The 15,954-nt window shown below is 36.4% G+C and overlaps 1 protein-coding gene and 4 non-coding genes across 7 annotated transcripts in view; 4 read left to right on the top strand and 1 right to left on the bottom strand.

The window, feature by feature from the left end:
- dennd5a (DENN/MADD domain containing 5A) overlaps positions 1-15,954 on the bottom strand; it is a 46,206-nt gene that overhangs the window by 15,731 nt on the left and 14,521 nt on the right. For 2 of the 3 annotated variants that reach the window (XM_046857262.1, XM_046857263.1), the window contains exons 3-5: positions 2,388-2,459; positions 1,369-1,478; positions 671-1,271 (exon numbers count right to left, since the gene is read on the bottom strand). In XM_046857262.1, coding sequence (XP_046713218.1) covers positions 671-1,271; positions 1,369-1,478; positions 2,388-2,459 — 783 coding nt within the window. The remainder of the gene's footprint in view (positions 1-670; positions 1,272-1,368; positions 1,479-2,387; positions 2,460-15,954) is intronic. The other variant, XM_046857264.1, reaches the window with a different exon arrangement.
- On the top strand, positions 12,665-12,720 carry LOC124391744. Its single transcript, XR_006927033.1, has one exon. It is a non-coding gene; the product is annotated as a U7 small nuclear RNA (small nuclear RNA).
- On the top strand, positions 14,320-14,376 carry LOC124391763. Its single transcript, XR_006927050.1, has one exon. It is a non-coding gene; the product is annotated as a U7 small nuclear RNA (small nuclear RNA).
- LOC124391746 lies at positions 15,018-15,074 on the top strand. The gene has a single exon (XR_006927035.1). It is a non-coding gene; the product is annotated as a U7 small nuclear RNA (small nuclear RNA).
- On the top strand, positions 15,681-15,736 carry LOC124391761. The gene has a single exon (XR_006927048.1). It is a non-coding gene; the product is annotated as a U7 small nuclear RNA (small nuclear RNA).

Raw genomic sequence — 15,954 nt, 5'->3', positions numbered from 1 at the left:
AAAATGCGCATGGGGACTGTGTGAGATAACTGTGTGAGCTAAAGTATAACATACTGTACATGCTATACTAATGCTGAGTTTTCAGTGTGTGCCAATAGTCTACATCTACACTATAAAAGTCTGTTCCTCAGACCAGATTTATGAGCCAACATCGTAATTTTAATTATTAACCCAAATATTTTAGATTCAATTTCCCCAAGAATTGTTTTCATATTAGTATTTTGCTTTGTTTTGTACCTGTGGTCCAAATAATATCTGCTTTTTTTTCTAGTTCAAGCTAATGCAAAATGGCTTCCTGCTCACTTTGCTTGTGCCCTAGATTAAAATATAAAATAATAAGCCTGATTGTCCTACATAGTGCAAAGACTTCAACACCATTTACACACGTTTTAATGTCAAAAGACATGGGATTAATATTTTACTGCTCCTGGCTAAAACTAAATAAAATCTGATAACCTCTGTAGAATGACAGAAGGTTTTACCTTCATGTGTTAAGTTTTGCAATGGGAATGTGGCACACACTATGCCAGGATGTTAATAGTCCTGAGTTTTTGCTTCTTAATTAATGAGAAGGTGAAGAGGTATTCATTAAATCTGCATGATTTCCTAATCTCAAACTCTCTCTAACTGACTAGTTATTTCAAGCTGGGCAAAAAAATACTGGACTCACGCTGTGAGTAGAGCAGGATCTGGATCTCGAGTAGAGCACAGGTGAAGAGCTGCAGCATGTTCTCGACACCGAGCAGCTCGATAACCTCCCGTATGGGGAAGTCGAAGAGCGGCAGCTCGGCAGAGCTGGGTCGCTGGCACACAACAGCCGCGTAGACGCCTGAGAATTTGAGCGAACGACCAGCGGGTGGCAGTGGCACCTCATACAAGATGTTGTACACGTAGCTGTCGAGTGGCAGCGGTGGCGGTTGTGGAGACGTCACAGCCTGGTGCAGTTGCTTGAGGATTTTGCGACTCGCCTGTGTGAAGGCCATGGGTGCCATCAAGCAGATGCATTTGGACACAAAAAGTGTGTCGCGACCGATGTCATAAGAGTCGAAGCGCTGCAGGCGCGGCTGGGCATCGTGCTGCTGCTCGGCATTGTGCATGTGGTAGAGCGTTTGCATGGCACTGCAGATCTGCTTGCTGGTCACTTCCTCATAGAAGGTGAGAGCAAAGCCATAGGTGCGCGAGCCGTCCTCGCGTGTGATGATGAACGAATGGAACTGGGGCTCGCGTACGTCTGCCTGAGTGCGGAAAGACAGGCCCTTGGGCATGCAAAGCTGGGGACACAGACAATTAGCGCTTCAGTATCACGCCGCATTGATTTTTTTGATGTTGTGAATATAATATCACTTCGCAATAAACTGATTTGCTCACCATGCCCACTGCATCCTGGTCGAACGGACTCCACTCCACATTCTCGGGGTAATGGGCGAGAACTTTGGATTTAAACGTTCTCCGCAGGGGACTCTGCTCAAAATTCTCACCTGATAGCAATGAGACAGACAAAGAACAGTGACAGAGACACAGGATTAGAGGCAGAGGACGTGCAGAAGACACCTAAGCACAGGAAACGCATCTTTTAAAAACTAATGCACAGAAGGAAGCAGTTAATTCATTGAATTCTGGATCATTCTAGATTTTACATTCGAAGGTGACAAAAATGGTTAAAACAGTTCATCTTGAATATTGTATAAAATAAGTATTCATGCATCTCCCATCTTGATCCTGGAGAGCGTTCAGAATTCAGCTTAAACCCTAATTCATCACATTGCTGCAGGTTAGGGTTGAAACAGAATTCTGTTAAAAAAAGACAGATCTCCAGTCACAAAATATCTATTGCTTTAGACATTTTGGCCAGATTGAGAGCTCTTTCAGATTTGCTGTTGAAAAAGAAAGCAGAACAGAAGCACCCTGACTTAATGAATTAATAAAAGAGCATGATCAATGGATCTGTCGAATGCAAAGAGAAGCCTGAGTGACATGGCAAAACAACCTCATTCAGAGTGAAGGAGCAGTACAGATCACACACAAGGACCAAGCAGACGCCAGAGCCACTGACGCCTCTGGCACCAAATCAGTATGAGAGGAAGTGGAGACCAGCAGTGAAAGTCTAACAGATCGGCAGTGAGAGTGAGAGCCAGACAGATCGTCTTCTCGACCTTTTTTGTAGGCGAAAAAAAGGGGCACAGCCAGATGAATGTGATAAAGGAGAAAAGTGAACATCTCATAATTCCCTTCACCGCAGCGCAGAAAAGTTTGGTGTGTGCGTGAGGTTAAACGTAAAAAAGGGTTAGAGGGCACAAGCAGAATCATTCGGGACAGGAACAGCAACATCGTCTTAGATGGAAGCGAGGGAGAAAGAAAGTTTGGGGGTAAAGGGGGGGGAGGTTTACCTTCACGTGCAATCGGCAACTTTCCTTGGGCACCCTCTTTGAATTTAGAGGCTTGTATATACTGGCATAAAGCTACACAACAGATAAAACAACACAATTAATAACACAGGCTATGAGGTGCTATAACGCTACAGAGAAGGATGAGAAGCTTATAAAAAATAAATAACATAATTTTTTTTAAATCAGATCAAAATGTGTTTTGTTCATTCTTGTAGAATATAGAAGATACACTGAAAAAGAAAAGATTTTGCTTCTGGAAACCAAATATAACTATAACATTATGCTTCTGCTTCTGATGAAATGATCAGAGCAATAAAGAGCACATCTGCAGAAAGAATGTGACCAAACTCAGGACACATCCTTCATCCCCATCTCAGTATACTGATATTTCTCTCATATTCTATATTCCTCGTATTAGCTGGTTCCTTTTTGGGACTGATTCCATTTGGGTTTCAAAGTATGAATGTTACACAAGCAGATGTGGGAGTACGCCTGAGTAATATGATGATGTAATCCTCATATTAAAGTCGACTACAATGCAAACAACAACACAGTGCAACAAAGTGTTCCCTCCTTTTACTTTGTGCTTTTTCTTAACATGGCAGAAGTCATAGTTTGATGTTCACCACAAACACCATGCGTCTTTCTTAGTTGGATGATAGCGAAGTTTAGTTTGCTTTGGGGCTAAAGTGTGAATTGTATATTTGATGGAAGAAATTTACAGCTGACCAAGTTTCTGAGCTGAGTTTGGAATGTAGGTCAAGAATGTGTGGAATTAGACGAGCCCTAATAAAGAGGTAGCAGACAAGTCTAAACATAGTCAAAGCCCCTGTTGGTACTGATGACAACAGTGTCAGAACGTGAACATCATGACTTAGAGCAAAATTATGTGAAATGGAAACAGACCCATTATAGAATAAGGAATAATTAAGTTTAATATAAACAATGTTTAAACAATATAAACAATATGAACAATAAAACATAAACAAAAAAAATATAAACAATAATTTGTGTTAACGTGTACATTTTTATAGTTCCAAAAAAAAAAAAAAAATATATATATATATATATATATATATATATATATATATATATATATATATATATATATATATATATTACTTATCTCAACCTCGGTTAACTCGACAACCCTATTAAGTTTTTGAAGTGGAACCGCCAAATTCTCGCTTTGTCTAAGCATTTTTTATCGGTTATGTCGACTTTTTTATGTCGCTGAACCCTGATATCTCGAGCACAAGGGGGGAAAATTTTGCCATGCGATGCGCTTTGGGAAGTAGCCGTTGAGAGATTGCCGGTGGGAAGACACGTACCGGGATACGCATGAGCGATAACAACGACCGCCGTGAACCAACATATACCAACAATAACGGACAGTGAGAGTGTGGAAGTTTAAATAGGAGGTGGTGATGATGATAAACGAGCACCACATGTGCGTGATTGAAGCGGAGCTTCGAGAAAGCGGCCGAGAAAGCACCTGCCACGCCGAAGGGGGCCGAAGGGGGCGTGGCAGGTGGATTCCTGACAGTTAACAAACATGTACTGTATGTATTTTTATAGCATGTCTTCATCAAACAAATCGCGGCAACGCTGTTGTGTAAAAAACCCTCCAAAAACACGTTCATGTACATAAAGAAATTTCAAGCACGTTAATATATTGCCGCCATATTGGTTTTCGTTTATCTCGAACATCGGTTACCTCGATGCTTTTTGGCGACCCCCTAGGACATCGACATAACCGGGTTCCACTGTATATATATATATATATATATATATATATATATATATATATATATATATATATATATATATATTAGATCTATATACATTTACACGTTAACGCAAATATATAACGTACACTTATATGGTCTCAGGTGGTGATCTCGGCAAAAATATTACTCGCAAATTAAGCTCTCTCTCTCTTTCTCTCTCTCTCTCTCTCTCTCTCTATATATATATATATATATATATATATATATATATATATATATATATATATATATATATTATTTTGTGTTAGGGTTGTCAATCGATCACTGGTGAGTGAATATCACTGAGTATCTCTTCATCATGGTACCTGTTAGTGGGTTGGATATATTATTAGGCAGCAAGTGAACATTCTTCCTTGAAGTTCACATGTTAGAAGCAAAAAAAATTGAGCAAGCGTAAGGATTTAAGCAAGTTTTTAAATTCTGATGGCTAGACAACTGGGTTTGAGCATCTCTAAAACTGCTTGTGGGGTGTTCCCAAGTCTGCAGTAATCAGTATTATCTAATGTGGTCCAAGGAAGGAACCAGCAACAGGGTCATGAGTGGCCAAGGCACATTGATGCACGTGGGAAGTGAAGGCTGGTCCATGTGGTCCGAACCAACAGACGAGCTTCTGTAGCGCAAATTGCAAAAGAAGTTCATAAACATAATGTTCACTTGCTGGCTAATATATCCCTCTCACTGGGATTAGTGTTATCCACTTCTCAGTGGTTATAAAGTATATATATATATATATATATATATATATATATATATATATATATATATATATATATATATATAAAATAATAATAATAAAAAAATATATACATAAATCATTAGGACCAACCTCAAGCACCATGACAATACAAGAATTTTTAAAAGCTTCTTAGTGCAATTTTGCTTTTCACATGCTTTTTTTTGTTTTTTTCAAGCATTTACCGATTAATCCCTGAGTGAGTTTATTATGATATTACAATTCAACCAAAGTTAGATCTGATATATAAATAACAGATTTAACAGGTCACATTTTCGATAGGATGCAAATGCCAAAGACCTAAATACCAAACAATACATTGGACCAAAACTTGGGCATCATAGAACGTTTAATTTTCAGAGAAGTTCAATTCACACTGTGTACATATTAATTATGCATCTAAATCAATTGCACGGTTTGAACACCAGAGGTCCCACTATGCGGAGCCCATATTCAATGTAGGTAAATAACTCGAGTTTTTTGGTTACACAACCATTATTTAGCACCTTTCAGTAGTTTTTAAAATCACATCCTGCACCAATACATTCCACGATGTCCGAGAAAGTGGTAAAGAAGTTGAGCATGTTAGCCTATTTGGATCTTTGTTTCTAGTTAATATGGTGCCTTGGGTGCTGCTACAAAACTTTTTGTTTAGGATAGCATTGTTATCTAATCACTAATGTATTCTAGACTAAATCGTTTAAAGGTCAAGTCAGTTTATCTGCTTTGTTGACTCAAAAACAGACACACACATCATAAGCTTCACAAGGTCCAGACAGTCCACTAATTCTACTAATAACCACACACACACACACACACACACACACACACATACAGGCAGTCGTCGACTTTTGACCTATGCAACTTACGACCATTCGACTACAATCGCTAGCCGCGGCGTACGACAGTAAGAAACAAAATGGTGTGTGTGTGTGTGTGTATATATATATATATATATATATATATATATATATATATATATATATATATATATATATATATATATATATATATATATATATATATATATATATATATATATATATATATATATATATATATATATATATATATATATATATATATATATATATATATATATATATATATATATATATATGCAACTCTATACACTGCCCATCCAAAAAAAAAATCACCACCTAGATTTAACTAAGCAAATAAGAGCCTCCCATTGAATAATTACTGCATGGATGATTATGTTTCAGCTGGAAACAAGTTTTTTAACCCTAACTGATACAGTGAGTAGCTTCTTATTTCTTAAACAACCCTGTCGGAAGACACATCCTGTGGTCGTGAGAAAAAGATGTTAACCAGTGTCAGAAGGGTCAATTTAATGGCATACATCAAGCAAAGAAAACATCTAAGCAGATTGTTAAAACTACAAAAAAATGGGTTAAGAACTGTCCAACGCATCATTAAAAACTGGAAGGACTGGGGAACCATCATCTTCGAGGAAGAAATGTGGCCGATAAAAAATCTTGAATGATTGTGATCAGCGATCACTTAAACGTTTGGTGAAATCAAATCGTAAAAAAACAACAGTGGAACTCACAGAGCATTTTTACAGGAACACTGCGGAGGGAACTCAAGGTTTTTTGACAGGGTTGTTGACAAAACATCTTTGTAGCCTTAAGAAAACTGCTTATCATTGAGGCTAATCTGGAAAAACGTCTTCAATTTGCTAGGGGGCATAAAGACTTTGGGTCAATGGAAGAAGGTCATGTGGTCTGATGAGTCCAGATTTACCCTGTTCCAGAGTGATGGGCGCATCAGGGTAAGAAAAGCCGCGGATGAACTGATGCACCCATCATGCCTAGTGCCTAACGTACAAGCCTGTGGGGGCAGTGCTATGATCTGGGGTTGCTGCAATTGGTTAGGACTCGGTTCAGCAACGTTATGTGCCCGAAGAATGCAGGCAGCTGACTTCCTGAATATGACCAGGTTATTTCATCAATGGATTTTTTCTTCCCTGATGGCACGGCATATTCCAAAATGCCAGGATTCAAAAGAAATGTTGTGACATTGCAGAAGCTTATTGAAACGATGCCATGGCAAATGCGTGCCGTAATCAAAGCTATATATATATATATGTATATATATATATATATATATATATATATATATATATATATATATATATATATATATAAGGTTCTTCTGAAGGATATGACCTCATTAAATGCAGAAAGTGCAGCAATGAGCATAAATGTTCCACTGCACTGCATTGAAATAGCTGTGCTGCTTACAAGCTCATCAAAGATTCAAAACGTTTCAACTTCTGAGAAATAAATGCAGTTGGTTAGTCCAGAGCAGTAAGAAAATGTATTGTGCCAAGGCTGATAATCATTCACAGCTCTGAAAAAGATGACAAGGATTTCTACAATTGTAGGTATTACTAAGAATACTTAGTAAACACAAACTGTGAGGTATCAACATATTAAATATAAATATCGATTTTGGTTATTGGTCATTACTCAAATTAACATTTAATTCCAGCATTTTTACAAAACAGGAAAGTTTATGTACAGCAAAGAGTCTTTGTTTGGTTTTTGCTTTTGAATAGCATTTCACATGTGCACTTCATTCTGCAAAAAGCTATATCTATGAGAGTGCTATTACTTGTAGTGCACCCCCCCACACACACACGCACACACAAACACACACCCACAGGTGTGGGTTAGGGTTGTGGTTTGGTTTTGGATCTGGATCGTAAGAGGCTATGATTAAACCCTCAGACTAACGGGACGAGAAAGTAAATGATGTCACTGCAGAGCACATATGGAAGGTGGGAGAAGGAGTGTGTCACGTTTCCGCTTTTAACACTTCCTACATCTCCTCCAGGGTGCCAGGACATGCCTCCATCTAAACCTCTTGGTGCCAAGCATCACAACCACTAAGAAAATCTAATAGAGTGTTTTAAAGATATTTTCTGACACCTTGTGAATTACAGCTGTATATTTTATAACAATTTAAAAAAAATAATAAAAGAAGCCTGAACTACAATCAACATAGATATATTTTTACATTAAACAATCACAACACAGATATGGACTGATGTCACATCCAGGCTGTATTCCCACATCATGCAAAGTATTCCCTGGGACATACGGTCTCTTACAAAAGTGAGTACACCCCTCACATTTCAGCACATTCACTTTTTAGTATATCTTATCAAGGGACAATACTATAGAAATGAAACTTGGATATATTATAATCAGTGTGCAGCTTGTAAAGATTACTAAACATACAGCCATTATTGTCTAAATAACTGGCAACAAAAGTGAGTTCACCCTAAGTAAAAGTGTCAAAAGTGTCCTGGGCATGAAATGCACCAGAGCTACACAGATTGTTGCCGGGATCCTCTTCCACTCCTCTATAACAACATCACAGAGACATATTTGGCCACTCCATCATCTTTAGCTTCAGCTTCTTCAGCAAGGCAATCTTGGTGGTATGTTTGGGGTCGTTATTATTTAGGAAAACTGCCTTTCAGCCCAGTTTCTGAATAGAGAGCATCATGTTCTGCTTCAGAATGTCACAGTACATGTTGGAATCCATGTTTAGTTTAATGCAACAGCATGCCTCAAGTAAAGGATTTCCTGTAATAAGATCTAGATTCACAGTGACCCTGAATGAACATGTTTACTGAAAAGTTGTGAAAAAGACATAACACTAGTCCCTGATAAGATTAGATATCTTATTAGTTAGATTTTTAGAGAATAATATAAGCAAGCTTCAAATTTGTGATTTAAAATGGGTGTCATTTACTAAATGTTTCCCCTTTTTAAATAATTTTAATAACATATATAAAATATTCTGGAGAAAAAATATACATTAGATTACACTGTGCCTTTTTTATTGTTTTGTTACCGGCTCGTAAAACTGATTTTCAGTTCCGGTAACAAAACAATAAAAAGGCACAGTGTAATCTAATGTTTTTTTCCCGGAGCCTCAGTTTAGGCAATGAACGTGTGTGGTCACGTGTGTGGTCACGTGACTTTCCAGCATGCAGCGTGGACACCAGGTGATGGTGGATGCCGAGCGGACCAACACTGAACTGGTATTTGGTTATTTTAGCTTTATAGTTACCAACAATGAGCAGATAGTTACTGGTGAGACGTAAGATTTGCTGAATTAAAGTTGCTACATCACGTGGCAAGATGACGATTGCAGATCTCACTGGTTCTGGGTTTGAAGAAAGAGATGACAGGCGATGGTTAAACAGAGATTTCTTTTATTTTTCCTTAAGTTTTGCCCCGCCGTGTTCTACTTCTCCTACTCACGCTGGGACACACACCCACTCGGGGTAAAGCACGTTTCCTCGACGCCAATGCGAAACCCGCGCACACTCACAGATTGGCGCGCTTTCACCTGGCAACCTCCGCTTTCCCACACACATCCCCATACAAACCGTTATACGCACCTCATACACACCGTCAGCTCTGCCCGGTCCCCGAAGTCTGTTACATGCTACGTAAACAGGGCCGTTTCTAGCCTTTTGGAACCCTGGGCAAGATTCCTACTGTTAGACCACCCCACCCCCCATGGCTCCCACCCAAATGCTCCACTCCCACACCATACAAATCATTCAATAAAAAAGGTTTAACACATTTAATAATAATGATTAATATTAATAATAATAATAATCAACGTTGGGTGAATTAAAGTATGTAAACATATACTGTATCTTAAACTTCATCAGAAAAACAGGTAAATAATTGAGACTGTCGAGGGCAGCGGCAGGGCGTTCCCTGTTTGATTGGACAAAATGTTTTAAATATCTTATTTTTGTGAAAATGTATATGTTTTTGTTTATGGATTTATTTAATTCAACTGTACATTGGAGAAAAAATGTTTCCTTGATAACCAATCAAGTGGACTCATGAAACCATTTATCATATCGCATATTGCAATATTGACCACAATATTCACATGAGATTTTTTCTCAAATTGTAGCAGCCCTACTTTTGTGTGAGACATGCTTCTTTTTTTATATACATAAGTCAGAAGTTGTTTTGTAATGCATTTTGTAGATAACCTTGTGTGTGCATATATCAACTGTGTAATATGGATGTACATTTCTGAAATTTCTCCCGTTTGTTTAACGTGTTAATTTGAAAATAAAGAATAAAAAAATGGCAGTAAATCACTGCTCCTTGTTTCTGGTTCACATGCATATGTACACTATCGTTGTGGGCGGAGTTTACACATATCTGCATATGACACACCCACTAGTTAGAAAGCCAGGTCTGATAGTCACCATCCACGAAATGACCTGACAGAATAATGACGACTTACAAGAGCCGGTCAATTCCTTTAGAAACTTTGCTCTTTTCATATTTGTCAAGCAGAGCCCTAAAACTTATAGGGCTCTTCACAACTGGTTTAAAAAAAATAGATCAAAAGTGTTACTTTTCAATATACATGAAGTTTGTTTTTGTTCTATAACACAAGCATGTATTCTAAGAAAATGATCATTTAGATTTTGTGGTTGTCTTTTAACTATATCTTGGTTTTTAAGGTTGAATGTTTTGAAAGCTTCTCATTCCTTCAAGCCAAACAAGACAGTTTATCAACAAAACCGCCTAGTGATCTAAGCCACCAAAAAACAAATTACCACACAGGTTTGAATTGACAAGAAGGCAACAGCAACTTAAATATCCATTCTTTACATTCAAAAAGCAAACTGTGCCTAAACCTAAGCTGAAAACCACAGATGGTTTGGTTCTACTATTAGCATTAAATTACAGGAATCTACAGTTGGGTTAAGCTCACTATGTTATATGATGAATGAGCAAGTGTACTGTTAAGGCAAATGTATCTTACAGCTGGCATAGAAAATAATAATGACAACACAACAATATGTAGTGCGACATCACAGTCAAGCCACATCCCCTACTCAATTCCTTTAGTAAACACTGCCATTATCAGGGATAACAATATCCTAAAGAACAACTGAAATGTTGTATCCTATTCATGTACATCGTATTCATAAGCCACTTAACCTCATGGTGGTAGCTGAGGTTATTTGACCCTAACGAAATAAAGCTGACAATGAAGAACTGAAAGATGCAAGGGGTCATCAGCAGGTTCATTGACTTTAAAACAATAAAGAGTCATGTGACATACCCATGACCTAATTCATGAGGAGGACAGGCCTACCATCATTTAGATTCCTTTGCAGAGCATTTTCTGTTTTAATGAGCCCTTTGCATGGTATCTTTTAAATGAGATCTTTTGTGGCTTCTTTATCCAGAAATAGATTGAACTTCTACATGTACTGTCTAATGATTTATTACTTAGTTGTTGTTTTTTATAGTTGTCCATTGTTTCTTTTTGTAACTGTTCTTTTTTCTACATGATTTGTTTTTCCAATGGCAGTGTTCTTTACAAGAAAACACTGATTGTACAGAAAACAATTCTCTGTGGAGCAAGTTTCACAAGTATGGTATGATTAGCATTTGAGGCAAGGAGTGTTTCATTTGGTTTTTGGCTTAAATCCTTTGCCTTATCCTGCAAATAGAGCTGCCAAGATTGTGCATAACTTTTATACGCTGTCAGAGTTTTTACTTTGTCAACTGAGTTGATTTTGATCAGAAGCAGAACTAGACAAGCTGACACATTCTCTGCAGTGAAAATGGAGGCTGACATAAAAAATGACAACTGCACTGAATGAGAACAACAAAGACAGGAGTCATCGTGTCTGCTTTTGATAATGAAGGTTGTAATTTGCATATAACACACCCAAAAACTTCACCATCAGTAAGGTAACCTCACAGAACAATCCCCCATTTCCAATGTTCTTGCTGGTAGGGTAAATTTGGTATTGTGTTGCTTATATGGAAGGTTGTACTAATGTGTGAAGTTCTGTTTTGTCTGGGTTGGAATAGGTTTTTAGATTAGAGAAAGATTGATTTCACTAATTAAGATTGAGTGTGTTACTGTATGAGAAATAGTAGGATCAATATTTTGTAGGAAATTATGCTCAAGATTTAGTACTAAAACACACTTTTGCATTCAAAAGCATAAATTTCTGCAAATATATGTTTCGATAAAACACATTAACGTTTTAGTACCCTATCGCTCAATATTAATGGTCCACCAAATAACATCATTAACAATTTAAGTAATCACCTGTATTACAAATAAAGCCTCAAATGACTGAGGTCATTGATAAGGATAAATATAAAAACAATGCCACTGGCTTTTGTGTTTCTTATGATGTCCTTTTACTGTCCTTTGAATCGGCCCAAATTATGCTACACTCTTTTATGAAAACAGTATACAGAGCACACACACACGCACATCCACATTGAGTGTCAATAAAGCAACCATTAAGGAAAATCTACCATATTCAAAGGAGCGGGTCTATTTAGAAATTCTTATCTTAAATATTTTAGAAGCAGTAGCTATAACACTGTTAGATTTGGTCTAAGTGTGATACCCAGTATTTATGATTGGATTTATAAAAATGTATTTGTATAAAAGACAGGAAACCTTTTTGCCTAAAGCCTTTAATGTCTGCCATGACTGTATATAATTTGTTTTTTTAAAGGAGAACGGTCACCTGAGGAAAATTACAAGCACAACAAAGGCATGCTAAATACCTTTGACAACTATTATAAAAAAGTGGGTGAAATTTGCATATGACACGCCCACATCATTCAAATGCACCATCAGTGAGGCAAGTTTCCAGAACAATACAGACTCCCCTAAGACTGTCATGTCTTTAGAAAAATTTGCTCTTTTAGTATTTGTCTAGTAGGGTCCTGTAGTGTTCAGGACCCCAGCTCTACTCTGGTTCAATGATAGATTCATACACATGATGTTTTTTTTTTAAACTGTATTTAATTTAAGTTGTTTATTGATAGTTTAAGGTGGTATGACAAACATTATAAGCAAAGTGTTTTTACAGCTGGCAGGTTTTAAAGGAAGTTTTTAGGGGTCTAAAGTTATCCAATTAAAAACATTTTAGTGATCTGTTTTTCTGCAATGTTACAGATTTTGCTCTTTTAATAAATTGTATTTTATCATAAATAAGCAGCTCCAGGTTTTGTCTAAAAGCCATGTTGCTAATAAATAGAAAACAACTGCATCAAAGTGACAGGGCTGACTGGAGGACAATGCTGAAATGCATCACATACACAAAAAACAAACACAATAGCAGCTGATGACTGAACTCCCCAGAGACTGTGGGTGTGTGAGAAAGAAGAGACAAACAGGGCAACAGTAGGTGGGGGAGCACATAACATAATGGTCTCCTCTGAAAATGATGTCAAACATATAGAAACAGCTATGAAATGCCAAAAAAAGTCCTAACAGTCCTGTGAGATTTTCCAAGCATTGGTTCATTTAGTTTACTGAATTAATCATGATGGCTAACTTACTTAATTTCTGCAGTTTTTTATGCAATAGCCATTGCCCCTGATGGCATCAGTGATGTTTAGCCTATACTTATCACTTCTTCTAGTAAATATATAGCACTAGGGTTCAGATGTTTGATTCTTTAAAGGCGTTTAGTAATTTAGTGTGACAGTTGACTCAATATTGAAAGTTTGTGGTGAATTCCAGAGGAAGCAGGCCAAAGTTTTACTTTTACTCAATTCAATGCTAATCCTAATCACATGCAAAAAAACAGTAATTGTACAGTATCTGCAGGTCATCTGTTATGCTTTTGGTAAAAGTTGATGATACAAAAATAACCCATGATGTGCACCAAGATCCTATCAGTGGCCCATGACTATATAACGACATGTATCTTATTTAATACCTAGTTCTAGTCATGTTTCCTGTGATTTATTACACAGATTACCATTTTGTGGGTCAAACAATAAGATTAACAGTCAACAGTTACATTATATGGACAAAAAGTATTGGGAAACCTGACTTTTCAAGCCATGTGTTGTTCTTCAAAACTGTTGGAAAAAAGTTGGAGGCAAACAAATGTATAGAATGTCTTTGGATGCGGTAGCATTACACTATTTGCATTAAGAGAGCTATGTGGGAAAAAATGGTTTAAATGGGTTAAAGTGGAAGACCTTAAGTGGCCACTACAGAGATCTGACCTCAATGCTACTTTAGGATAAATTGAAATGTTGAGTCCACCCAAGGCCTCCTCACCCTGCATCAGTGCATGAACTGACTTTTGCCATTGCGTATGAGCACAAATCTCCACAACCACACTCCAAAATCTAGTGGAACATCTTCCCGGAACAGTAGATAATATTATAACAACAAATGAGATGCTGGGCATATAGCAGGGTGTTGTAGTGGGTGGGACATTAAGTAATCTGCATATGACACACCTATACTTTGATGCACATGGTCACCATCAGCGTAACAACCTTGTAGAACAACCACCACTTACAGAACGCCACCATGATACTCAGAAAATTTGCTCTTTTAGTATTTGTCAAGTAGGGTCTGGAGTTTTCTCAGACCCCCACATCTCTGGTATTAAAAAGTAGAAGTGCATCATACAAGTTTAAATCTGAAACTTATAGCAAAAGATGATTGATAGAATAACAACAGTTATGAGTTACTGGATTAGTAACTTTTTTCCATTTATTAATTAATCCAATATATATAAACTCTATATCCTACTGATTGTGTGCATGCCATATATATATATATATATATATATATATATATATATATATATATATATATATATATATATATATATATATATATATATATATATAATTTTTTTTTTTTTTTATTAATTATGCATATAGCTTAGATGTGTTGAACGTCTTTGACAACAATTAAAGTAACATTGATATGACATGCACACAATCATTATAGAGGTCTTTTTTTAATTAAAAACGAATTATGTTATAAATTATTGTGTTTTATATGTGATATACTTTTATATAGTTAAGACTCTCTACAGAAACATCTTCCCAGAAGAGTAGATAATATTATAACAACAAATGAGATGCTGGGCATATAGCAGGGTGTTGTAGTGGGCGGGACATTAAGTAATCTGCATATGACACACCTATACTTTGATGCACATGGTCACCATCAGCGTAACAACCTTGTAGAACAACCACCACTTACAGAACGCCACCATAATGCTCAGAAAATTTGCTCTTTTAGTATTTGTCAAGTAGGGTCTGGAGTTTTATCAGACCCCCACATCTCTGGTTTTAAAAAGTAGAAGTGCGTCATACAAGTTTAAATCTGAAATTTATAGCAAAAGATGATTGATAGAATAACAACAGTTATGAGTTACTGGATTAGTAACTTTTTTCCATTTATTAATTAATCCAATATATATAAACTCTATATCCTACTGATTGTGTGCATGCCATATATATATATATATATATATATATATTTATATATATATATATTTTTTTTTTTTTTTTTACTTTTTTTATTAATTATGCATATAGCTTAGATGTGTTGAGCGTCTTTGACAACAATTAAAGTAACATTGATATGACATGCACACAATCATTATAGAGGTCTTTTTAATTAAAAACGAATTATGTTATAAATTATTGTGTTTTATATGTGATATACTTTTATACAGTTAAGACTCTCTACAGAAACATCTTCCCAGAAGAGTAGATAATATTATAACAACAAATGAGATGTTGGGCATATAGCAGGGTGTTGTAGTGGTGGGACATTAAGTAATCTGCATATGACACACCTATACTTTGATGCACATGGTCACCATCAGCGTAACAACCTTGTAGAACAACCACCACTTACAGAACGCCACCATGATACTCAGAAAATTTGCTCTTTTAGTATTTGTCAAGTAGGGTCTGGGTTTTCTCAGACCCCACATCTCTGGTATTAAAAGTAGAAGTGCATCATACAAGTTTAAATCTGAAACTTATAGCAAAAGATGATTGATAGAATAACAACAGTTATGAGTTATTGGATTAGTAACTTTTTCCATTTATTAATTAATCCAATATATATAAACTCTATATCCTACTGATTGTGTGCCATATATATATATATATATATATATATATATATATATATATATATATATATA

The sequence above is a fragment of the Silurus meridionalis genome, chromosome 9, assembly GCF_014805685.1.
Source record: "Silurus meridionalis isolate SWU-2019-XX chromosome 9, ASM1480568v1, whole genome shotgun sequence".
In the NCBI taxonomy this organism is placed as follows: domain Eukaryota; kingdom Metazoa; phylum Chordata; class Actinopteri; order Siluriformes; family Siluridae; genus Silurus; species Silurus meridionalis.
This window is presented reverse-complemented; position numbering and strand designations above follow the sequence as displayed.